This window comes from Giraffa tippelskirchi, chromosome 11, assembly GCF_054371585.1.
Source record: "Giraffa tippelskirchi isolate mGirTip1 chromosome 11, T2T-mGirTip1v1.2.pri, whole genome shotgun sequence".
NCBI lineage: Eukaryota > Metazoa > Chordata > Mammalia > Artiodactyla > Giraffidae > Giraffa > Giraffa tippelskirchi.
In genome coordinates this window covers 129635566-129662862 of record NC_137285.1, presented here as the reverse complement: position 1 = coordinate 129662862, position 27297 = coordinate 129635566, and the positions used below count along the sequence as shown (strand labels likewise).

The 27297-nt window shown below is 35.6% G+C and overlaps 1 protein-coding gene across 5 annotated transcripts in view; it reads left to right on the top strand.

The window, feature by feature from the left end:
• Positions 1-27297, top strand: part of KIF18A (kinesin family member 18A) — an 85007-nt gene that overhangs the window by 20933 nt on the left and 36777 nt on the right. For all 5 annotated transcript variants that reach the window (XM_081543514.1, XM_081543515.1, XM_081543516.1 and 2 more), the window contains 6 exons: positions 185-259; positions 464-570; positions 5339-5501; positions 13169-13333; positions 16498-16619; positions 22430-22665. In XM_081543514.1, the coding sequence (XP_081399640.1) occupies positions 185-259; positions 464-570; positions 5339-5501; positions 13169-13333; positions 16498-16619; positions 22430-22665 (868 nt within the window). The remainder of the gene's footprint in view (positions 1-184; positions 260-463; positions 571-5338; positions 5502-13168; positions 13334-16497; positions 16620-22429; positions 22666-27297) is intronic.

Sequence of the window (27297 nt, the reverse complement as noted above, 5' to 3'; positions counted from 1 at the left end):
CCCTTACCCACTTGTCATAGATTTTAAGCATGAGCATAGTTGATTATATTGTCATATGATGGTAATTGTCACAAATTCTGAATTCATGAAGCTGAATTAATGAGGATATAATGCTATTTTGTTTACATATAAAACTGATTTTTATCTCTGTATATGCACAATCATAATTTCTTTTTCTTAACAGTTGAAGAGCAATGTTCTTAACCTTGACAATCATATAACTCAGTATGTAAAAATCTGTAATGAACAGAAGAAAGAGGTATGTCTTTTCTTTACATTGTTGCTAATCTCTCTCAGTTCCTCATTTATGGGATTCTGCAATCTTTATTGTCTAAAACTTTGATTTGCTTTGCTATTATAATTGAAATTTTGTTCAGTTATTTTTCACAGCTAAAATTTTTCTGTGGCTGTGTATAATGGAAACAGATAATTTGTGTTTTTAACAACTGTTTCTCTCTACTAGATCATAATGTTAAAAGAAAAACTAAAGGCCTATGAAGAACAGAAAGCCTTTACTGATGAAAGTAGCAAATTAATGATTTCAAACCCTCAGAAAAAAGAAATTGAAAGGTAAAATTGACATTAAGATCTCATTTTAAGGATTTTGTAAACTTTAGTCAGATACTTAAAGTTTAAAATTTAGTCAGAAATTTATTATTATCATCATTTGTTGTATGTCTTTATATATTCTCAACTGAATTCAGAAAGTCATGGATTGGTCTTATATGGTACACTTTGGAGATCAGGTAGTTTTAATTGTGATTATACAGATAATGAGAACCAGGTCTTAAGTATGGGATGGAAAAAGTAAAGCTAATTATGTCACTTACAAAATTGGTTTTTAATAGTTTCCATATTTTTCTTCTGTTGTTTTAGTCCCTCCTGGCTGCTACAACAAAGTACCACAGACTGAGTCACTTATAAACAAACAAAATTATTTCTTACAGTTCTGGGAGCTGAAAGTCCTAGATTAGTGTGCCAGCATGGTTGGGTGAGGGCTGCCTTCCATGTTGTAGACTTCTTGAATCTTCACATAAGCAAAAGAGAGGGAGATCTCTCTGGAGGCTGTTTTATAAGGGCACTAATCCTATAGATGAGGTCTCCACCCTCATGACCTAACCACCTTCCAAAGACTCCACTTCCAATACCATCAACTTAGGTGTTAGGTTTCATTCAACATGTAAATTTGGGAGGACACAAATGTGTTCAAGCAATGGTATCTGGCATTATCATTATTTACATGGTGCATATAAATTGTGTCTACTCTTTCCTAACTTGATATAACTCTAATAATCCACTTAATTGGGTTGAAGCAATTATTTAAAGGGACATCTCTCAATGATATAAGTTGACACAGAAAAATGATCTGTTTCCTCTAAGTTTCTTAGCAGGTAAATTTAAAAAACAAAAGCTGTAGTATAGTACTCACAAGCACTAAGATGATTTCCAAGTTGTCCTGATGGGCAATAGTTGAAAAGCTTTGAATCTTGAGTAGTTCTAAGACAGAAAGGAATTCTTGGATCAAACAAGATGAAAACTGTTTGAATTGTTTGAAAATTGTTCCTTACTTAAGGAATCTAAGAAGTTTCCAAAGTACATGAACATATTAAAAGCTCCAAGAGGCCCGTAGGTAAAGGAACCTGTTCACCTTTGATTGAAAGTTGAGTAAACCTTCTCCAAAGCTAATTTCTATTATCATTAATATGAGAAACTAACCATATCTTAAAGCACTGATTACTCACACTTAGAACTCTTGAGTTTGCAGAAGATGTCTCAGTGTACATAAGGAAGACTAGTTGACAGTGATTTTCAACCTAGTTTCAAGTGTGTATTGAAGTTTACATAAAAGATCCTTGATTTGAAGAAAATAATTTTTTCTGCCTCAGTTTGACCCTAGATGCTAAGATAACTTCTAGGAAAATAACACTTTATTTTTATAACTGTCATTGTAGTTTTTGATGATATTTAGGCCCAGATTAATTTCATCTGATGACTACAGCACCTCTGAAATTTGAAATGGGGTATTTTTTTCTAACTCACAGATTAGAACAAGAATTATATATTATCCTTTCAAATCTTAATCCTATGCTTCCATACTGTGCTGTTTTACAGCTACAATAAGCAATAATTAAACAATTATTTCTATCAGTGACAATGAGTCCATTTTTCATACAGCATAAAGTTGACCTGTGTATTATTAATAGCTCTGCTTATGCCAGAGATTTCCTTAATAGTGTTTAAATTATTTTCTGTTACTCCCACTAACAACCCATTGTCAAGCTAAAACTATATTTAATAGTCTTATAATACTTTTTGTTATATTCTACCAACTTTACAGTGTCTTTTAAAAAATAGCTTAAATAAAATTTACTCATTATTCATTTAATCTTAAAGCTTCTAACTCTGCTATATCATTGCTGCTGTTGCTGAGTCGCTTCAGTCGTGTCCAACTCTGTGCGACCCCATAGACGGAAGCCCACCAGGCTCCCCCGTCCCTGGGATTCTCCAGGCAAGAACACTGGAGTGGGCTGCCATTTCCTTCTCCAGTGCATGAAAGTGAAAAGTGAAAGTGAAGTCTCTCAGTCGTGTCCGACTCTTAGCGACCCCATGGACTGCAGCCTACCAGGCTCCTCTGTCTATGGCATTTTCCAGGCAAGAATACTGGAGTGGGTTGCCATTGCCTTCTCCAGCTATATCATTAGTTGTATTATTATATTTTGTTAGTCAAATATTGGATTGGGCCTCATGTAACCAGATAGCTCTTTGTTGTTGCAAGTTTCTTGAAAATTAAAGCAGCCACCCACTGCTCAAATTTGGAGTCATTGCTTGCACAAAATTGCTCAGCTCTATTTAACCAGATCTAATTATCAGTTAAAATTGTACAAATTGGTAGACTCTTCTGGAATTGATGTGGCTTTAAATCATTGACATTCGCTTTCTGGTTGTTGATTCAAGAAGGAGATGGCCTGAGCTATGAACACTTATTTGGGTATTTTTGACACTTCAACCTGACTTAACCAACTATAAAAAAAACTTTGAGTTGTAGTTCACTCAACAGGTTAAATAATTTGCATGTATTTATAAAGAAGGTAATTATACAGTTATATAACCCAAAGCCTTTGTCATTCTCTCGCCAAAGCATCTGTCTCCTGAAATAAATATATGTAATACTTTTTATCATGTCAATCATACTTCACATAGAATTTCTTTAATGCTATGAATTTTCATTGTCTTTAAAAAATACTATTTTTATGAAGTTTAAACAGGTAAAGGGAAGACGATGTAGTATTTGCTCTCTGTTAAAGCTATTAGAAAGATAATACTCAAAAAAAAATCTTAAAGCATAATTGTTAAGCTCCAATCCTTTGGCCACCTGATGCAAAGAGCCAACTCATTGGAAAAGACCCTGATGCTGGGAGAGATTGAAAGCATAAAGAGAAGAGGGTGGCAGAGGATGAGATGGTAAGATAGCATCACCGATTCAATGGCATGAATTGAGCAAACTTCCGGAGATAGTGAAGGACAGGGAAACCTGGCGTGCTCCCAGTCTGTGTGGTCGCAAAGAGTTGAAACAATTGAGCAACTGAACAATAAGAAAGAAAATACTGAAAAAAATCATAAATAGTAGAGTTGTTCATGTTGAGAGTAACTATATAACTTCACTTATGGGCTATACCATTGTCTAGAGTTCATCATAATGTCACCTAAAATTATTGGCAAAGATTTTGTTTTCTAGCTACAAGAATGTTTTAAATGACTAGAAAATAGTTATTAGCCAATCCCATAGGTCTGTCTTTTTTTAAAAAATGATTTTTTTTTTTAAAGAAAGAGCTTTCCTTGATACTAATTCCCTTCCTTCCTTCCTAATCACTAAACACCACCAACTAAAATAAATCTAGACCATAAAATTTCAAAATTGACAAATATTTAACTATGTCCTTGGGTAAAGTATTAACAGAAAATCTAAGAAATTATCTTCAAGTATAACCTAAAGATAACTTATCAAATCATTTACTGGCATTAGAGTTGTTGTAATGTAATACAATGAAATTGCAATGTCTGTACATACTTCTTATGAAATATTTATCAGTTTGACAAAACTTCAGTGAAGTCGATGTATTGTGGTTTATATTCATTCCCCAAAGAGTTAAAAACTCTTTACTACTGACGTAAACTGTCAGTGTTTTTACCACAAATCCTTACAAATATACCTAAAATTCTTGCCAAGGAACATTTATTTTTAAATGCATATACTGTGTTGCCATTTTATTTTAAAAGGTTCACAGTTAATTTTTCTTTGAGAGTTTTGCTTGTATGTGATTGTCTCTACTGTTACTGTAGCTCAGACATCATCTGTGACCAATATTCTGCTGACCCTGGAGGATGCAGGACTGCAGGCTCCTTTTGTGTTTAATCACTAGGTCGTGTCCAGTTCTTCTGTGACCCCAAGGACTAGAGCCTGCCAGGCTTCTCTGTCCATGGGATTTTGCAGGCAAGAATCCTGGAGTGGGTTGCTATTTCCTTCTCCAGGGAATCTTCCCAATCCAGGGATCGAACCCATGTCTCCTGCATGGCAGGCAGATTCTTTACTGCTGAGCCACCAGGGAAGCCCACACACTCCATTTAGGGCTTTCATAGAAGTGATTCCACTTGAGGTTGTTATGCATTTGTAGGAGATGTGAGTCATACTCCCCAACTTTGATTCCCTATATCTCTCTTGCATTTTGAAGGAAACACAGTGGAGTGGCTTTTCTAGATTTACCACATTGTAAACTTGGATGTTTTGTGTCTTGGAATTGTCAGCTGACTCTTGGCCAGGCTGCAGGGGGTACCTGACCGTATGGTGTGTTTTCACTGTAACAAGTTCTGAAGCTAAAAATCGGCTATCTCACTTTCCCTAGGGGGCCATAGAGGCACCATATGATTATTCCACACATTGCTTGCTTCTTCACAGTGAGCCAACACCAAAACAACACACAATACAGTGTTTCTGGGGCCTTGTGAATTGAGATAGTACAAGTCCACATTATCATCCTTTTCTTACAAACAAAGTATTTTATTTTTGGTAAGTTACTGGATTATGCAGACAAAATACAGTGAATAACTGATACCACAGACCTTAATATACTGATATCTTTTAATAACATGATCTTTCTTGGAAAGGAGAGAAAGAGAAAGAAACCCAATGTTATAAAAATAATGTTCATAACCCTTTACCAGCTATCTCACTTTCCCTAGGGGGTCATAGAAGCACCATATGTCCTTGTTCATGCAATTCTCTAAGTAAACTGCATTACCTATCACAAAATACTGAGATTCTATGTTTTATTTTTGTTAGATTTCAAGAAATTCTGAACTGCTTGTTCCAGAATCGAGAAGAAATCAGGCAAGAATATCTGAAGTTAGAAATGTTGCTTAAAGAAAATGAACTTAAATCATTCTATCAACAACAGTGCCATAAACAAATAGAAATGATGTGTTCTGAAGACAAAGTAGAAAAGGTATTTAACAACTTTATCATTAATTCCTAGAGATGGTAAAAACATGGAGATTTATAATTCTAGAAATTTAATAATGTTGCATAATCACTCATCTACAAATACCTGGAAATGCTAGAGGAAATGGTGAGAACATTCTTTGAAATGTGTAGTTAAGTGTACAAGAAAAATAAATAAATTCCTAAGTGTCAGAAATAAAGAGGAAATAGCTGTAAAATCTCAGTTAAATCTGTTGCTTCTGTGAGGGTTGACAGAATGCTTAACAGGAAGTTAACACACTCAAGGAGAGTTAGGTACCAGAGTGGAGCAGAGAGAACAATTGACCCCAGACTCAGGCAGTAGTTTACAGCTTAGATCAGTAGGAGATTCCACCCACCCCATCCCATCCCCACCCCAGAAGAATGTTTTGTCATTAACATTGTTACAATTTCCATTGCATCAGTGCTTAAAAAAAAAAAAAAGATAAACTTTTAATCAGTTTTATTATTTAATGTAGCAAAGTTGCACTGCTGTCCCCCTCCTACACACAGACCACTTTCACTACCCTGCTTTGATGTACACCACTGCTTAGATAAGGGGCCCAAAGGGGAGACAGGGATTCAGAAATGACAGTCCAAGAACTAGGAAACCTTGCTCTTCGTATTGGAAGTATACCAGAAGAAAACGTGTTACCAACTGCTGCTGCTAAGTTGCGTCAGTCGCGTCCGACTCTGTGCAACCCCAGAGACAGCAGCCCACCAGGCTCCCCCGTCCCTGGGATTCTCGAGGCAAGAACACTGGAGTGGGGTGCCATTGCCTTCTCCGGTTACCAACTAGCACAGGAAAATAAGAAACCAAGCCTAGGGTAAGAAAGGAAAGTCTCTTTTGAAGACCATCATTATTGATACACTTTTCACAGGATTTTGAGGTTTGAATTTTTACAGTCCATGTGTTTTGTTTAGCAAATCCCTAAAGTGAGAAATTAGCATAGGAAATGGTATCTGCTGCTGCTAAGTCGCTTCAGTCGTGTCTGACTCTGTGCGACCCCATAGACGGCAGCCCACCAGGCTCCGCCATCCCTGGGATTCTTCGGGCAAGAACACTGGAGTGGGTTGCCATTTCCTTCTCCAATGCATGAAAGTGAAAAGTGAAAGTGAAGTCCCTCAGTCGTGTCCGACTCTTAGCGACCCCATGGACTGCAGCCCACCAGGCTCCTCCGTCCATGGGATTCTCCAGGCAAGAGTACTGGAGTGGGGTGCCATTGCCTTCTCCAGGAAATCAGACCAGTAATAATCAGGGAACTGAGTAGAAGCAATATAAAATCAGCCTAGTGAAACAAGCCTAGGTTTGGATTTTCAATTCAAACCACTAATGAGAACTCACTGTCCAAAATTACAAAACACGTGAAACAGTCCTCCACAAGCAAGTCAGCAGACTTAGCAAATATGACAGAAACCCCCTCCCCCGCAAAACATCGGATACAACAAACTGAAAAAACCTATAAAAAAGTCATCAAAGAAGGAATCAAAGATGAAAAGAATATATATATGAGAAGAAAACAAATGAAACTTCTAAAATTAAAGATTTATTTACTGGAATTTAAAATTTCAATTTATAGCTGCAGTAATAGGCAATATTTTAAATACTTGACATCCATTAACACATTTAATTCTCTGAAAATCCTGTGGGCTATATAATATTATTATCCTTGTAATTAAATTGAGGAAACTAAGGCCCAGAGAAGTCATTCTGTCAAAGATCACCCATCTCAAAGAGTCCTAGCTACTATTTGAACTCAAGCAAGCTGATTCTGGAGCCTGAACTCTTGTCCCTGTAGAGAAGAGCCTGGTGGGCTACAGTCCATGGGGTTGCAAAGAGTTGGACACAACTGAGTGACTAAGCACAGCACACAAAGAGAGAATTAAAGAACTGGGAGATCTAAGGAAATCACACCAAATACAAGATAAAAAGATGGCATATGTGAACAGGGTGTTGTTATGTGAAAAAAAACTAGAAAGACATGCATTCATCTAGTAAATATATTGAAAGAGATATGTTAATGCAAAAGAAGAAAGGATAATGTGCAAATTCTAAGGCTTAGAAATTTCTAGAACTAATAAGTTGTCAATAAAATGTAAATTCAAGAAACATGAGTTGTAAGCAGGAAAGAAGAATGTATACTTGGAGGTGTGCAACTCCAGAGTACCAAAAATCAGAAAAATAAGCATTTTGAAAATAATAGATTCCCCCCCAGTTTTGGTGTTCATTGATGATAAGGTTAATTGCATTTTTAAGTACTTTTGTAATTTAATGTCTTTTCAAAGTAGTTTATATAATTTAATCACATAGAGATTAAATACATGAGATGCATTCATATATTACTTATTAAAACCTTTCTTTTGTAGATAACCCCCAGTCCTGTTAGACTTCCACCTTAACCGAGTCTTCTTTTCCCACTTTTCTAGAAGTAACAGTTATCTATAAAATTTTTACACAGTTTTTAATATCTGAAAGCCATCAAACTTTTATAGTGGTTTAAAAAACTAGCATTTTAGGTTTTTTCAGCCCAAGAAATGGGAAAGATGTGATAGGCTAAGAAATTAATCATAAAGCATCAATAATGTGTCATGAATATGATAATATCAGTTGCTGCTGCTGCTAAGTCACGTCAGTCGTGTCCAACTCTGTGCGACCCCACAGACTGCAGCCCACCAGGCTCCTCTGTCCCTGGGATTCTCCAGGCAAGAATACTGGATTGAGTTGCCATTTCCTTCTCCATTGCATGCATGCATGCATGCTAAGTCGCTTCAGTCATGTCCGACTCTGTGCGACCCCATAGACGGCAGACCACCAGGCTCCTCTGTCCCTGGGATTCTCCAGGCAAGAATACTGGAGTGCGTTGCCATTTCCTTCTCCAATGATAATATCAGTTACTGTTAAACTAATTATCAAAATTAGTAATTCATTTACTGAATATGCGTTTATTATGCCTTATTGAAACTATGTTTATTTTAAACCACTTTATTGAGATATATGATTGATGTGTAAAGAAACTCACAAACATTTAACACAGACAACTTGACAGATTTGAAGATAAATATACACTAGTGACACCATCACCACAATCTATGCCATAATCCTGTATCACACCTCCTAAAGTTTCCTCCCACCCACTTTATTAGTAGTAGTATTACATTAACAGAAACACTTAACATAAGATCTATCCTCTTAATGATTCTTAAGTATTACAACAATACACTATGATTCAGCTTTTAAAAAAGAAGAAAATCATGCCATTTGCAACAGCATAGGTGAACCTGAAAGACATGCTAAGTGAAATAAGCCAGACAAAGAACAGATTCTACATGATACTATTTATATGAAAAATCTAAAGTCATCAAACTCGGAAGTAGAATCGAATGGTGTTGCCAGGAGTTATGGGGAAGGCAAAACCAGGAAGTACTAGTCAAAGGATACAAAGTTTTAGTTATGTAAGACCAATACACCCTAGAGATCTACTTACTGTACAGCATAGGACCTATAGTTAGTAATGTATTGAATACTGAAAATTTCTCCTTAATTTTGTTTTTCAAGTGTATTTAAAATGTTCCTCACATCATTTTAAGGCAGAAGAAGACTAGAATTTATATCTTTGTTTAAAATTTGTTGCTATGTACTTTAACTTTCTTGAACTACAAGATTGTTGCCAGTACTTTTGATAACCTTCATGACTTCCAAATAATAAAATATCTCATAGGATTAATATTGGGTTGGCCAAAAAGTTTATTTGAAGTTTTTTTGAAAAACCCAAACAAACTTTTTGGCCAACCAATATATCAGTTTGTTATTATGAAATCCCTACATATGTTAGTTAAATGGAATTCTGAAAAACTGCTGTATTACCTATTCTAAAAGTTGTATGTTATATCTCAATTATTTGCATTTGTTATATTATAATTTACAGTAGTGATAATATTTTTCAATTTTGTGTAGGTTTCTGTTAAATAAATGCCAATTTTCTGAAAGTGCAATTATCTGATTTATGTCTTGAAAAAAGGCAAGAAATTCAGTCATGGAAAGCTGATTGAGAACAGCTTGTTTTGAACACTTTTATATATATCCTAAGCATTGTGCTAGACACAATAGAGGTAAATAAAAGTATAAGACATTATAGTACTTCAGTAATTTATAAACCAGTTGGAGCAATAAAATGATATAAAAATGACACAGCACTGTATGATTGTCATGTAAGTAGTAGTACAAAAATAAAAATGGCTAATATTGAGCATTTATTGTTTGCCAGACAATTTTCAAAGTCTTTTGCATGGGGTATTTCATTTAGTATTTATAACAAGCCTATAAGGTATATCCTCTACTACCACAGTTTGTGAGCAGCAAAGATACAGAGAATTCAAGTAAGCTGTCTAGAGATATATACCTAATCAATGTAACCAAACCAATATTAAACTCTGGCTGTCTGGCCTCAGTCTGCACTTCTGAGGATCCTACTATACTATAAGTACTAAGTGCTATAGCTTTCCAAGTAAAAAACAGTGACTTCTGGTTGTGGTGAAGAAAAGCTTCGTAGTAGAGAAATGAGATTTATACTGGGCATTTTTATGAAAATATTGCGTGCATGCTAAGTCGCTTCAGTCGTGTCCGACTCTGTGCAACCCTATGGACTGTAGCCTACCAGGCTCCTCTGTCCATTGGATTCTCCAGGCAAGAATACTGGAGTAGTTTCCATGCTCTTCTCCAGGGGATCTTCCCGACCCAGGGATCGAACCTGCATCTCTTACATCTCCTGCAATGGCAGGAAGGTTCTTTACCACTAAGTGCCCCTTGGGAAACCCTGTATAAGAACTATTAGTGGGAAAAAAAATAAAAAGGAATACAATATTCAAAACAGAACATCAATTTGACCAGAGCACTATGTCGTCCATAACTATACTCAACACTTCCTGCCAATTCCCACCCCTTTGCCATAGAAGATACCATTGAGTGGTTGTAGCACTCTTCCTCCCTGAATCTGAAGTAGCCAGAGTTAACCACTGTAAATAGATTGGAGATGGCACATGATACAGGACATATTTTGCCATATTGGGAATTAATCAATTCTATTTAGAAGGGAGGGCCAAATTCTGGAAGCGTTGGTTGCCAGGAATTTTATAGTCTATTTTTATAGTCAAGAGGCAATCTTTGAAGCAAATAAGTAGTGTATTAGCAGAGCTTAGACTCAGGTTGTCATTTTTTGAACATTCAAATATTAGTACATTTAATAAGTTTGGTCTATTTAATCCCAAGCTAATTTATATAATAGTTATTTTCACTCTTTTACTTACCCTGTTGAATTGTCAATGTGTGTGACTGGAAACACTGAGACATAGAGTGAGGAAGTAGATTTGACTGACTTCTTTTTTCTGTTTGCATCCTTATTCTGCTTTTATCAATACATTTGCCTTTTCTCATACCTCACTTTTGGTCATTTCAATTGCTTTTCCAATTTTTATAGCTATTCTCATGACACTAGGTAAGCAATGGAGATAAAACCTCTTAAGTTTATTGGCTGTAAACTACTGAAAAATGTAGAAAGATGTCTAGAAATTTAGTTTGTTCTCACAGAATTGTCAAAGTATAGTTTTACTAAACTACTTGCTAGGGTAAGGGATTTTATATCTGTCTTGGACCCTCTCCAAAGAGGTTTACTCTCATAATTGCTAAAAGAATCTCATTGATTCAGCTATGAATGGTTCTAGAATATGGACTCTGAGAGTAGTATTAAAGTGAAGCTCCTGGGTAATTTTATGAATGTATAGAGTTAATATACAAGTCATATTAATGAAATAATGAGTTCACTGTGTTAGCAGTCAGTTCTTTTGCACAAAGCAGTAGTATTATAATACCTAAATTTTAGAATTACATGTTTATTCTTGCTCAAGACCTTTTATGGTATTTTGGAAATTGTATTAATAAAACATATAAAGCTTTTCTGAAACTTTAATAGGAAACAATTTAAGGTGAAGGTTTAATATACATATTTTAGAATTTATTTCCAAACACTTACTTGATATTTATTTCAGAACAGTAATTCAGTAGGGATTACCCTGATGAAAAATGTCCCCATAAAGAACCATCATAGAGGATACATTTCATGAACATAAGTACTAACTCAAAAACATATTTCTTGAGATTTTCAGTCAAAATTTTTTAGTGTTAAATATTGACTGCCATCAGAACCATAGATCATTTCCTGCCCTGATTTCTAAGAGTATCTGCAATATTTGTAAACATTCGAGAAATATGAAGGTAGTTTGATTTAATTGCCTTCCTTCAGGCAGGTATAATACATTTATGTTCATTTCTCAGATGAGGTAACTGAAGAGCCACACAGATTTGCCTTGCCTAAATGTTCACACCTGCTGCATAGCAGGAAAAGCCAAGAAGCCATGTATCCTACCTTCTGTTGTATCAGTGGCTCTAAACTTTTCAGGTTTCAGGACCCCATTCTACTTATAAAATTTTGGAACCTTAAAGAGCTTTTGTTTATGTGGATTTCATCTACCAATATTCTATTTGAAATTTAAACTGAAATTTTCAAAAGTATATTATGTATTAATTAAGAACAATTAATTACCCATTGCATGACAACATAAATAACACTTTAATGAAAATAGTTGTTTCCTAAAACAGAAAGAGGCAATGAGAAGAGTGACATTGTTCCCTATTTTTGCAAATTTCTTCATTGCCTGGCTTTTCCTCAAAATGTCAACTTACCTTTTATGAAAGATAATAAGAAAGTTAAAGAGTGAGGTCTTTAATCCAGTTCAAATGTAGTTCCTGCTCCTTTTTCATTTTTTTTTTTCCTGCCATAGGGTATGTTTATCCCTACTTCCAAAACCACTGCAAGTGCTTGTTCTAACCTTTAGAGATGTATTGTCTCAGGTCCAGCCATCATATCTGTTGATGATTGAGTTTAATGGCTTTTGGCAATTAGCCCAAAGAAATCCTACCATTCTGCCACACAGTGCCCATGATAGTGTGTAGGACCCTTGGGGTAAAAAACTAGAAAGCCAGTTTTGAACTCAGACTTAGCAGTAGCAGCATGTGTAGATAAAACACCAAAAATATTTGGACTATGCATTATGTGTCCTGAACCAACCATCAGGCAAGATCAGATGTTTATTACAATCAGATATAAGCTCTGTTTTCTGCCATTGACAACAAACAGTCTAAAGGCCTTATAGACAAAACCTTAAAACAATAGAATACTCTGTTTCTTCACATCTTTCAAATTGAAAGCAAGATAAGAGCAGTACATGCATCTGCTTTGTTTTCAATAAGGAAATCACAGGACTTGTCAGGCCCCATATGAACTTTTCAAATGCAACATTTAAAAGCATGTATTTTAGCAACAGCAAAAAAGAAGTTATAGTCTTCAATTTGTCCATTGTTTTTCTTAAAGTCATAAATTCCCAAAATGTAATTTTATAAAAATGACTCACAACTCAATTTCCTATTTTCCTGCAAGCAGCAGTATTGTGAGATTTCAAAGGGGAAATAGCTTTAAGTATAAAAGTATAGCCTAATTTAATAGGCTACAGTAGCACACTTAAAAGGAAATATACCACTGTACTAATATCACGTACATCAAATATCACAAAAGATTGACAATTAAATACATTATTTTTCAGGCCACTTGCAAAAGAGATCATAGACTTGCAATGTTGAAAACTCGCCGCTGCTATCTAGAGAAGAAAAGGGAGGAAGAATTGAAGCGATTTGATGAGAATACTAATTGGCTTCATCGTGTCAAAACTGAAATGGGACTCTTAGGTCAAAATGGTTGTATTCCAAAGGTACATACATGTTTATATTCAGATTTATTTTCTTAGAACTGTACTCCTTAAACTCACTGTTGTGTAAATATCTTTCATAAGACAAATTTTGGTTCATCTCTCTCAGATTTAACTGACTCATTTTACTGTTTTTAACTGAATATGCCTTCTACCTCCCTGTTTACTTACTATATTTCTTTTTCTTTACTTTCAGAAGAATAAAGTTACATTTAAATGTTTTTCTTGAGTGATTGCATCCTTTTATGAGGTCATTCTTAAGTCAGACTGAAGTAATTCTATTGCAGACTTTCAGACTGTAGTTGAGTTTTCATCATGTAGGTGATTTAAATTTAATAAATTGATATTTATTAGTTTTAAAATTAGTTTTAAATGTGGTCACCATTATTTGTATTATAGCCAAATAAAACCAGTTTGAAAGCTGTATGCATTTATGTTTATGTACTGAATTGAAAATAGTCCATCTAGAATGTAAATTAAGTATAATTTGCATTATACTTATAATCTAGTATATTCATGTAATTGACAGTCTAAAATATAGCCCATCTCCAACTACAGAAGTACTTAAGAACTTGTTTAGTATTAAAAAAGCAAAAAAGTCCATTGATGTTTACTGGTTTGCCTTTGTTTTCCCATAATTATCTTAAGCTCCCAATTTTTAAAATGGTACAGTGTTCTTTTTAGTAGCAGTATTATTGCTTTGTGGGTTTTTTTGCCTACTTATTAGCATTTATGAAGTTAATATTGTTCAGGTTATTTTCAGTAAATTTAAATTTTGTTTACCATGGTCCAATCTAATTTTTCTAGCAGTCTGTCTTCTATAACTCTCTTAAGCAGAACTTTTCACACCTGAATATGAATCTAGAATTAGTTTTTCAATTCTTGCTTTTTAATGCATTTCATTGTAAATAATTTGAAAAAATTAAAACTGTTTCTATTCCCATTAACATATCCCACTCTCTGTCCTTTTTTTTGTGGATATTTTCATAGCTGAAATAGGTATCTACTTTTAAGCCATTCTTTCTTGTATAAGCAAACTGAGACATAAGTTTGTGGAAAGATTTATTCACAGTCATACAACCCTAGACAGAGACCCAGTACTGTGACTTTCATATTGCTGCCCTTTTTTCTGTACCCTCCTGCATTATCTTCCTCTTAACCTCTCAAATTTATCCACTTCTGCATCTCCCATTACCAATACCCTAATTCAGACTTCCAGCCCCCATTGTTGGACTGCTGTGTTTGGCCTTCCTGCTTCCATTCATATCCTACTGCAGTCATTCTCTACACGGCAACTAAAATGAACTTTCTAAAAAGTAACTTTGATTGCATCACTCTTTAGTGCTTTCTCCCATGTATAAACTCTCTATTATGATTTCCCAGGCCTAGCACATCATCCAAAAAGCTCTCGTTTTATATATTACCTCTTCTTATATTCTTACTTCAGCTATTACTAACTTAACTGTAGCTCTCATGAAAGGCTATGCTCTTCCAGTCGGATTCAATCATTAGTGTATCAAAGCATGAAAAAGATTAAAATTGTAAACTTGGTTTTTCAAAGATGACAGACTAGCCAAGAATTATTATTGGATAAAATAGTTATACAATCAAGGCTTGTCTCTTTAAGAGTGATACAGAAAGATAAAACAGGATTATCAGAAGAAGTAAATAAGGGATTTTAAGAGAAAAGATGGAATATTTGGCAAATACGTTCGTACTGTTAGGGTTGTTGAATTTTCTAACTGGAAAAAATGAAAGAGATCATATAGTAAACCTCTTAACTTTCAGTTAAGTAAACTCATCTCCATAAAGACCATATTTGGGACTTCAGGTAGCGTTTGTGTCATAGTCAAGCCATCTCTAAAATCACATGACTCATGAGCCAGTGCTCTAACTGTATCATCCTGACCTGACTCCCTAAAGAGAGTTTGCTCTAAAATCCTTGCTGTTTTCTGAAATGTAATCATGAATCATGTAGATAAACAACTCCTAACTTTAATATATCTCAGACATATAGAATTATATTGTTTTCTAGTCAAAGCACCCACCACTGGTTTAGGAAGTATTACCTAAAAAAGAAAAAAAAAAACCTTAAGCTTGTAGACAGTCAGTGGCCAACTGCAGGTTGGTAAAGGAGTACTGAACATCTAAAGTGGATTATGAGAGTTATCTGTAGAAGTTTCTTGGGCACAGCTACCATAAGGCTTTTTGTCTCAGCCTCTTACAATGTCCAAAATATTTCACTCCCTTTTATTGACTAAAATTTTCCAATTTAAATTCTGAAAATGCTATTAGATTATTACCATTCATAGTTTAGTATAGCCACTTACCTGACATTTTCCATACTTAAGGCTTAGTAAGTTTAAGGAAAGAGAAATAATTTTAGGTGGTAAATTAGAGGGCATGTGCACAAGAGGCTTAGGAAATGGGAGCCTGCAAAACCTTTTCTACACTTTTGCACTAGGATGAAGCTTATACCAAGATTGGGTGAAGCTAAGAATTTTTTTTTTTGCTGCACCAGGCGTCATCTTAGTTTCCTGACCCGTGTTGTCTGCTTTGAAAGTGTGGAGCTGTAACCACTGGACTGCTGGGGAATTCCCCAAGAAATTTTTATTGTGTGCAACTCCAGACACTGGAGTTGTTTGACACAGTTGGACAGTTTGACACAGTTGCCAACTCCAAACACTGAACTAGTTTGAGAAAACAGCTGTCATGGTGGTCTAGAATGGAGAATCTATAAGCAAATAAATAAATGGAATTGTTACTAATCAGTGCCATGACAGAGACTGTTGGAGGTGAAGAGTGTCCATCTTTAAATGTAATGCTTAGAGAAAGCCTCCCTGAAAAAGTGACATTTAAGCAAAAATGGACCAAATTAATGTATTTTGACAGTATTGTATACAAGTTGGATAGACCAAGAAACTATTATTATAATAAAATTTGTTCTGAGACATTCAGTTTCCGAGGAAACTTGAAACTTATCTTACTTGTAAGTTATAGACTACCTGTACCAGAATACTTGTTTTTCAAATTGTTTCTGTACATACCACTTGATATTTTTAAGAATTAAAATTCTTAACACCAATATAAAATAAGTTTTATTGATATTGATTTAACTTTAATATTCTTAAAAGAATCTGAGGTATAGTTTGTATTGTTTTCCCCAGGAGCTCAGTAAAGAACTTCATTGTCACCATCTGCACCTCCAAAACAAAGATTTGAAAGCACAAATTAAACATATGATGGATCTAGCTTCTCTTCAAGAACAACAGCACAGGCAGACGGAAGTGTAAGTACATGGGTTTACCTGTTCTAAAAATTTTAACACTGTAGACCCGAGGAACCTGAAGCATAGAAGTCTAGGTTTCCATTGCCAAAAAAATCAGTTTTATCCAGTACAAAATACATTACTATTTAAATATCTGCCAGCATCAGAAAGCGTGCTCAGTTAGAAAACACAGAATGAGTGTAAAGGATGTGCTTCTTCTCCTCGGGTTTTTTAATAATGCTTTATAGTTTTGAAAACTCTTTTTTAATTTATTGTTTTTATGCAATATATATCATGTAATACAAAATTCCAAAGGTCCCTCTACAGTGAAAAGGAGCCTGTTTTCTACCTGTCTTCTAGCCATCCTTTCCCCCTCTTAGAAACTACTACTATTAATACCAACTGAATTTTTAAGTAAACAGTTTTTAAGCATTCATAATTCCAGAATGATTTTTTGCTATCGTTAAAATCATTTAAAATATATATATTTTTCAACATCATGTCCCAATTTTTAAGTGATTCTATACTATCTCATTCATGCTTTAACTCAGTAGTAGCTCCTTTTAATTTTTGAAACATAATAGTAAAAAAGTATACCTTGATCTTTATTTTTATTACATTGGATATGTCAGTCAACTTCCTTAGGTGTCACTTTCATGCTCTGTAAAAATAACAAATTTATTTCTCTAAAGGCTTTCTGCCAGTCTAAAATTCTACTGGAGTTCTTCTAGTGTTCTCAAATAACAATAATTAATTTTCCATACTTTTGATTTAAGGGAAATTATATTAACATAATTACTTTTAAAAAGAAGAAGAAAAAGAAAAGGAAAAACTTTAGGGAAATATTATCCTATGGATAGCAGCTCACCCTGCTCTCCCCATACTTCCTATATTTATACACAGAGCAAACACTGAACATTCATTTACTTGCACTCACACCCCCTGCAAGAGTTAAAAGTTATCAAAGAAACATTTAATTTATTTCAACCATACTGTATTTGGTTTATCATAAAAATAGATTAATATATTTAATATAAATTTTTGCCTCAAAATGGGCAAACATTCTCTTATTTATTTAGAAAATTGGTGAACTAAAGCATAGACAATACAATATAGTAGAAAGAGTATGAGTTTTGAAGTTGGTCTTGAGTTCTAGTTTATGTAAGCAGTATAACCTTGCATAAATTATCATGCCTCACTAAACTTTAGTTTTTTTATCTCTTCAGTTGTAACACTTTCCTTATAACAAGTTTGTAAGGATTAAATAACAAAAAATAATAGATATGATGAACTGTCTTAGCCTGAGCTTATAGAGTGAAGACCAAAAAAAAAAATTATTTTGTGTATAGTCAAAGTGCTGAAAGAAAAACTTTCAGCTATGAAAACTACCTAGCAAAGTTATCAATAAGAATTAAAGAAGAAATAGGGTTTTCCAGATGACCAAGAGTTAAAGGAGTTCATCACCACTAAACTGGCCTTTTAAGAAATGTTAAAGGGACTCCTTTAACTTGAAAAGAAGGGCCACTAATCAGTAACAAGAAAAATGTGAAAGTATAAATCTCACTAGTAAAAGTAAACATATAGTAAAGGTAGTGTTTTAATCACTTAGAATGCTAGTATGAAGGTTAAAATTAAAAAGTAGTGAAAATAACTGTAAATGTAAGTAATAATAATTACTTAAGGAATATACAGGATAAAAAGATACAAAATATGAGGTGTTTTCACAGAACTAGAATGAATAATTCTAAAATTCGTGTGGAACCACGAAAGACTCCAAATAACCAAAGCATTCTGAGAAGGACAAAGTTTGAGAGATCACACTTTCAGATTTAAAACTACCTTACAAAGCAGTCGTGATCAAAACAGTATGTATTGGCATGAAAATAGACACATAGATCAATGGAACAGAATAGAGAGCCCAGAAATAAACCCATGCATATATGGTCGGTTAATTTACAACCAAGTAGCTAAGAATATCCAATTGGTGGTTTAGTCACTAAGTCATGTCCTACTCTTGCAACCCCGTGGACTGTAGCATGCCAGGCTCCTCTGTCCGTGGGATTCTCCAGGCAAGAATACTGAAGTGGGTTGCCATTTTCTTTTCCAGGGAATCTTCCTGACTTAGGGGTCAAACCCAGGTCTCCCATATTGCAGGCAGATTCTTTACTATCTGGGCCATCTGGGCCAAATGGATACATAAATACATACAAATAAACATACGCCATATATACATGCATAAATGGCATATGTCCTAGGTCTGTAAGACCACCTCCGTGTTTGATAATTTACTGGAATGACTCACAGAATCCATCATATGTCTGACCCCATGGTGGTGGTTTAGTTGTTCATTTGTGTCTGATGGTTTCCAACTCCATGGACTGTATAGCCCCTCAGGCTCCTCTGTTATGATTTATTAGAGTAAAAGCAGGCAAGACAGAACCAACAAAAGAAAAAGGTGAATGGGGCAAAGTACAAAGGAAATCACTTAGTTGCAGGCATTTATGTCTTCATCCTGTGGCCCATACAGGATGTGCTTAAGTCCTCCCACAAAAGTTGTGATGACCCATGTGAAATGGTGTTTACTTTGGAATGTCATTAGGCTGACATTTAGTGCCCTGGGTTTTCATTGGGACCTGGTGGCATAGGTACTCTCTGCCAAGCATTATGGCCCAAAATTCTAACCTTTCTAAAAGGAAAGCAGTTGTTCAGCATAAACAACATTGTTTGTACAAAGAGTTAAACACATTGAGCCACTCTTAATAGTTCTGGGAATTATCTGAACTTCTCAAAATCTGTGTTTCAAGATACCACCCAAGGACCAACCTTGTTGACAAGCCTTTCAAAGGATGTCAGCTTCAGACCTGCTGTGTTAAGTCTTCTCTGCATAGCATCTGATTAGTATAGGTGCTCAACAAGTAATTGTTTTTATTAACTTTCTGATTAAGAAGTTTTCCTTATAATTGTTACCTACTGGGCTTAAATGGAGTACTCCCCACAATCACCAAAAAGAAAAATATCACAAACTATTTATTTGTACAGCTATCTAAATATTTAAGATTCCTAGATAACAAAGCAATTATTTCCCAGTGTGTTAAAATTAAAATGCCTATTCTTTTCCTACTATCCTATCCATACTTCAAATGGTTCTGTTCTTCTGGACGTCATGAGTAATATGGAACACCAGGACTAAGTTATTTTAAGTTATTCATGTTGTTTGACATCTTGTTGATATAAATGTTAGGAACCATTTATAACTTTTTAGTTGCTGGCATTCCTTCAGTGAATATTCTTCATGGAGGTCTAATACATAAAAAGAAATGTTTAGTACTCCTATGATTGACAGCAATAGGATAGATTTTGAATCAGAGCTAAGCATCCAGCATCCCATCTTTTTCTTATATCCACCATGTGCTGTGCTGTGCTGTGCTTAGTCACTCAATCGTGTCCAACTCTTTACGATCCATGGACTATAGCCTGCCAGGCTCCACTGTCCATGGGATTCTCCAGGCAAGAATATTGAAATGGGTTGCCATGCTGTCCTCCAGGAGATCTTCCAAACCCAGGGATCAAACCCAGGTCTCCAGCATCGTGGCAGATGTTTTACCATCTGAGCCACCAGGGAAGCCCAAGAATACTGGAGTGGGTAGCTATCCCTTCTCCAGGGGATCTTCCTGACCCAGAAATTGAGCATGGGTCTCCTGCATTGCAGGCGATTCTTTACCAGCTGAGCTACCAGAGAAGCCCTATACCCACCATACTTTTCTGCAGTTTTCTCCTTTGAATGTCTTTGAAAATTATTGCTTTAGCTCATAAAGAGCTAACTTCAAGGAGAGGTGAGTTTTATTCATTTTTTTTTTTTTTTAATCTTATATACCTAAGATGACCTTCATCATTTGACAGTGTATTAATATTTCATTTCAATCTCATAATATTTAGTAACAATGGCAACACTTTTTTTTTGCTGCTGCGCTGTCTTCATTGCTGCATGCAGGCTTTCTCTAGTTGAGATGAGCAGGAGCTTCTCATTGTAGTGGCTTCTCTTGTTTTAGAGCATGGGCTCTGGGCACAGGGACTCGGTTGTTGCAGTTCATGGGCTCTATAGAGTGTAGTCTCAGTAGTTGTGGCACATAGGCTTAGTTGCCCCTTGGCATGTGGAATCTTCCCAGACCAGAGATCAAACCCGTGCCCACTGCATTATGAGGCAGATTCTTAACCAGGGACCACCAGGGAAGTCCACAACCCAGTTTTTGATTCTTAAATCATATTATGCTTTGTAAAAGTATTTTATATGAAATTTAGTTCTGAAAACAGTCCTCTGTTGAAAGTAGTGGCTGTCCAATTGTACTGCATATTATAGAGGAGAAACCTCAGTTAGTACTTTATCCAAGGTCAAATAGAAGCAAGTGAAGACTAGCTGACACTGCAGCCTGGTTCTTATAATTCCCATACAAGGTACCTTCCAATCTATATTTAATGTATTAAAGGTATTTAATTAGAGGTATTTGATTGAAATTTATAAAGGAAGATATGTACAGGGAACCATTTTAATCATCTGCTAATACTTTGAATCACAATCTGGAATCAAGATTGCTGGGAAAAATATCAACAACCTCAGATATGCTGATGGTGCCACTTTAATGACAGAAAGTAAAAAGGAACTAAAGAGCCTCTTGATGAAGGGGAAAGAGGAGAGTGAGAAAGCTGGCTTAAAGCTCAACATTCAGAAAACTAAGATCTTGGCATCCGGTCCTATCACTTCATGGCAAATAGATGGGGAAAATGTTGAAAAAGTGTCAGATTTCATTTTCTTGGGCTCCAAAATGTCGATGGTGACTGCAGCCAAAAAATTAAAAGACACCTGCTCCTTGGAAGAACAGCTATGACAAACCTAGACAGTGTATTAAAAAACAGAGACATCACTGTGCCAACAAAGATCTGTATAATCAAAGCTATGATTTTTCCAGTAGTCATGTATGGATGTGGGGCTACCCTGGTAGCTCAGCTGGTAAAGAATCCACCTGCAATGCAGGAGACTCTGGTTCAATTCCTGGGTCAGGAAGATTCCCCTGGAGAAGTGATAGGCTACCCACTCCAGTATTCTTGGGCTTCCCTGGTGGCTCAGACGGTTAAGAATCTGCCTGCAATGTAGGAGACCTGTTTGATTCCTGGGTTGGGAAGATCCCCTGGAGGAGGGCATGGCAACCCACTCCAATATTCTTGCCTGGAGAATGCCCATGGACAGAGGGGCCAGGTGGGCTACAGTCCATGGTGTTGCAAAGAGTCGGACACAACTGAGTGACTAAGAACATATTACACATACATATATGGATGTAAGAGATGGACCATGAAGAAGGCTGAGCACCAGAAAATTGATGCTTTCGAACTGTGTTGTTGAAGACTCTTCAGAGTCCCTTGAACAACACGGAGATCAAACCAGTCAATCCTAAAGGCAATCAACCCCGAATATTCATTGGAAGGAGTGATGCTAAAGCTGGAGCTCCAATACTTTGGCCCCCTGATGCAAAGAGCTAACTCACTGGAAAAGACTTAGGCAAGAGAAGAGGGTGACAGAGGATGAGATGGTTGGATGACATCACTGACTCAGTGGACATAAGTTTGAGCATACTCAGGGAGATAGTGAAGGACAGAGAAGCCTGACATGCTGCAGTTCATGGCAAAGAGTGGCATCTTTGCTCATGCTGCAGCAAAGAGTCAGACACGACTTGGTGACTGAACAACAACAACAAATACTTTGGATATTACATAAATCTGTAATACTGTATTTAAAATTTAGTACTTATCTCTCTCTTCTTGTCACCTTCTGTATGTAGAGTACTGAATGCATTACTTCCGGCCCTAAGAAAGCAATACTGTGCTTTAAAAGAATCTGGCCTGTTAAATGCTACTTTTGAGTCTGACTTTAAAGAAATCGAACATTTGGTCGAGAGGAAAAAAGTGGTGGTTTGGGCTGATCAAACTAGTGAACCGGCAAAGCAAAATAATCTACCGGAAGTTTCTATTCTTATGACCTTTCCACAACTTGGACCAGTTCATTCTTCTCCTTGTTGTAAGTACAGCTTTTATTTCATTAAGTAAATAAACATTATTTATAAAGATTAATCTTTGTAATATCGATCAATAGAACAGTTAATTTTTTAGTAGTTTTGCTATTTTGTGAGAATGGGAGAATTAATTTCAGAATCATTTCAGTTAATTGGTATCTTTCAAAGGTGTAAGAGGAAGTATGCTTGATGTTCTAAATAACGCTAGCAGTGACGTTATTTTACCTGTTTTTGATGAGATAATTTTATTTCCACCCTTCTTTAAAACTTTACCTGTATTAAATTAAAGACTGAAGATTATGATTAAGAATATTATGTTCTGTAATAAATAACAATCTTATATGTTCTTAAGATCAACTGACAGTGTTGAATTTACTGTTTTTCTGTTGTCAGACCACTTAATATCTCTCCTTTCATGAAAGTATGCATGGGGCGTTTTAATTGAAAAACTAACATATAATCTTGGTTTTAAAATATTCAGATAATATAGAAACAGAATGCCCTCTTCAGCTTTTCCCAGAACCTCAATCTTCTGTGCTAGGTTAGAGATAAATGCTTATTAGCAGTTTGGTTATCTTTACAGTGTATGTATGATATTTGTATCAGATAATCTAACTTTTAAGCTTTTGTTACATTTTAATCATTTTTAGGGTACATATATAAAGAATCTAGCATTTTTTTAATAGCTGTTAGAATTGTACAATCATTTACTTAACCATTGTTCTATTGGTGAACAGTGCATGTCAGAGAACACACCCGTATACAGTAGTCCTCCCTTCTCTACTGTTTCGTTTTTCACCATTTCAGTTACCTGCAGTAAACTGAAGTCCAAAAATGTTCAATGGACATTTTCAGAAATAAATACTTCATCAGTTTTAAATTGCACACCATTCTGAGTATCATCATAAAATTTCATGTGGTCCTACTCTATCCTGCCCAAGATATGAACCATCTGTTTATCCATCATATTCTTCCTGTTTGTCACTTAGTAGTCATTTTGGTTATCAGATCAGCTGTCACAGTATTGCAGTGCTTGTTTTTAAGTAACCTGTATTTTGCTTAATAACGCCAAAGTGCTGAAGTGATGCTAGCAATTCAGTAATGCCATAGAGAATCCATTAAGAGCTTCCTTTTAGGTGCAAAAGAGAAAGTTTTTGGCTTAATTAGGAAAGAAAAATAAATCACACACTGAGGTGCTAAAATTTTGGGGAGGAACAGGTATTCTATCCATGAAATAATGAAGAAGAAAGAAGAAATTCATGTGAGTTTGCTGTTGGACCTCAAATTGCCAAAATTACTGTCAGAATGCATAAGTGATTAGTTAAGATGGAAAAGGCATTAACTGTACAGTAAGATATTTTGAGACATAATCCACATTTGCAAACTTTTATTATATTATGTTCTTAGAATTGTTGCCTAATTTATAAATTACACTGTACCTTAGGCAGGTATGCAAGCATTCACGGTAAGTGGCTTTGTCATGTGTGCGTGCTAAGTCACTTCAGTCATGTCTGACTCTGTGCAACCCTATGGACTGCAGCCTGCCAGGCTCCTCTGTCCAGGGGATTCTCCAGGTAAGAAGAAGCACACACAAAAAAAGGAAATATATGATGCAGTGCTGTCTGGTTTCAGGTATCTACTAGGAGTCTAGGAATGTTTCCTCCCATGGGATAAGGGGAGACTACTGTATTAACATTTCTACATGTGTACCAGTTTCATAGGAATTAGTTTCCTGGATTAGAGAATAAATAATTTAAAAAAATGATCTGTCAGGCTCCAAAAATTTTCTTATGTAAACATTTATGAGATTCATTTACAAATCTTTATGTCTCATCTTTACCTTAACCCAACATAAGAACAGCAACACTAAGCTAATGTATATTCTTTTTAAGTTTGAAACTCATTTTTACTGATTTTAATCCTTTGAAGTTTGTAAAGACTTCTTTAAAGCCAGCATAGAGTTGGTATAAATGTTTCAATTATGTTTTTAAAGAATATATTAAGTCAGGTCAAACTGGCTGTGTTCTTCAAATCATGTTCTTACTGACTAATTTTTTAATTCATGTTCTGTCATATACTGAGGTGAACTATTAACAATCTCATCTATTACTGTTTGATTTTTCCATTTGTATCAGTGTTCTATTGCTGCTCTAAGAAATTAACACAAACATATCAATTTAAAATAACATTGGCTTATTATCTCAAAGTTCCTTAGATCAGAAGTCCAGCAGGCTCAGCTAGTTACTCTGTCTCAAGTTTCAGGGGCTAAAATCAAGATGTCAGCCGATTGGGTCTCCTGTTTGGAGATTCTGGGAGAGAATGTGCTTTTATTGTTAGCTGAATTCAGTTCTGTGTGGCTGTAGGGCTGAGGTCTCTGTTTTCTTGTTGACTATTAGCCACATAGATCAAATTCAGAGCAAGTCCAAACTTGCTGAAGTACCTGGCATTGTACAGGCACTCCATTTTTTAGAGGTCACCTCTGTTCTCTAGCATGTGACTCCCTTCATCACTTCATTTCCTAGCCAACAAAGGCAAGTCATTCTCATGCTTTGAATCGCTTAGCTTTCCTTCTGCCTATCTCTCCTGCTTACAGTTAGTGAAAGTTTTTGTTTTTAAAAGTTCCTATGATTACATTGAGCCCACCAGGTAATCTAAGATAATCTCTCTATCTTAAATTTCATAACCTCAATTAGATCTTAAAATGTATTTGTCTTACTTAAGTTTCTTGAAGATGTTTTGCTGGGTATAGAATTCCAGTGTGATACTCTTTTCTTTTAGCACTTTAAAGACACTGTTTCATTATCTTCTGGTTTTCATTGTTGCTTTTGAAGCCAACTTTCATTCTAAATGTTGCTCCCTTGAGTATAATCTGACTTCTTTTCTGGCTTCCTAAAATGTTTTTTCTTTGTCTTTGGGTCTTAGTAGTTTTGCTATATTGTGCCTAAATGTACTTTTATTTCTGCTTCTCTTACTGGGTTCACAGAACTCTGAATTTGTGTCTGTACTGTTTTTTATCAGTTTTTTAAAGTTCTTAACCATTGTATCTTCAACTATTGCTTCTGCCACTTTTGTTCTCTTTTCTGCTTCTGAGGCTCCAGTTATATTGCATGTTACCTTCTTACTCTCTTATCCATGCCTTTGCTTTCTTCTGCTTTTCATTGTTTTTTCTTTTCCTGGAAATTTCTTTTCGCATATTTTATAGTTTCTCTTTAAATTTGTGTCAAATGAGTCTTAAATCCATTAAGTTCTCCGTTTCACTTATATTTCAGTTCTAGAATTTCCATTTGATTCTTTTTTATAGTTTCCATTTCTTTGTAGAAATTTTCACCGAATACAGTAGGTGAAATCTGTGTCTGAGAATTCCTAAGCCTAGACCTTTCTAGGTCTGTTTCTGTTCTCTTTCTGCTGGATTTCTTTCATGTGCTTTGCCTTGAATGCATGCTAATTTTTGTACATCACACATGTATTTGCAGAATTGTTTATAAAATTCTTTAAGGCTTCTGATAATAATGTCTTCCTCAATGAGGATTTGCATTTGCTTATTCCAGACTCCTTCTGTGGTTAGCAGTCTAAAATTGTTTCAGTACAATTTTAGAGCCTGAGATAATTTGAAACTTCTGAACTTCCGCTTCTGCAAGGGCCTGACTGCTCCTAGTTTACCCCCTTCAGTTTAGCTGTGTCCCAACTCAGTTCAAGGAGGGTTTACAGAGAACTCGCTATACTGTTGCTGCGTCACTTCAGTCGTGTCCGACTCTTTGTGACCCCATAGACGGCAGCCCACCAGGCTCCCCCGTCCCTGGGATTCTCCAGGCAAGAACACTGGAGTGGGTTGCCATTTCCTTCTCCAATGCATGAAAGGGAAGGTGAAAGTGAAGTCGCTCAGTCATGTCTGACTTGTAGCGACCCCATGGACTGCAGCCTACCAGGCTCCTCCGTCCATGGGATTTTCCAGGCAAGAGGACTGGAGTGGGCTGCCATTGCCTTCTCCGGAGAACTCGCTATAGTAGGCCTTAAATTCGTTCTTGCATTCCTGTTCTACAAAGCTCTCAACAGTGTTGCTAAGCTTTTCTGCCACCTCCTCCAGCATCAGCAAATCACCTCAAGGGAGAAATAGCTATAAATGCAGAGATTACTCTCCTGAGCCTTCAACTTCCTCCTGATACTTGCCTATAATTCTTCACAATCTTGTTAGCTCTCCTGTGCCTTCTAGCATATGTTTTTTATATTTTGCCCAGATTTTTTACTTGCATTCCATAGACAGGTTGCTCTGAATTACCTTGGTTTCTGTTATCAGGTTTCTTGTACTACATCTTTACATTAAGATCACAGACAAGTTGCAGATGTATGTATATTCTTTTTCTCTTAATAAAGCATTATCATCATTAGAAATGACCTAGTTGAGATCTTTAGAAAGAAAACTTAAGATTTTTTTCAGATTATCTCATGCCTTTGGGACCTTGATTCCTAATTTATAATGCATTCAAGATGCTGGAGAGGAAATAGAGTTTTAACACCATGATTAAGAAATACCACCTGCTATATGATGATCATTATCCCTTATTTAAAAATCTATATTTCACTTACAATGCAGTTGCATAATAGACTATACTTGTCAACAGTAAAACAAAACTTTTATT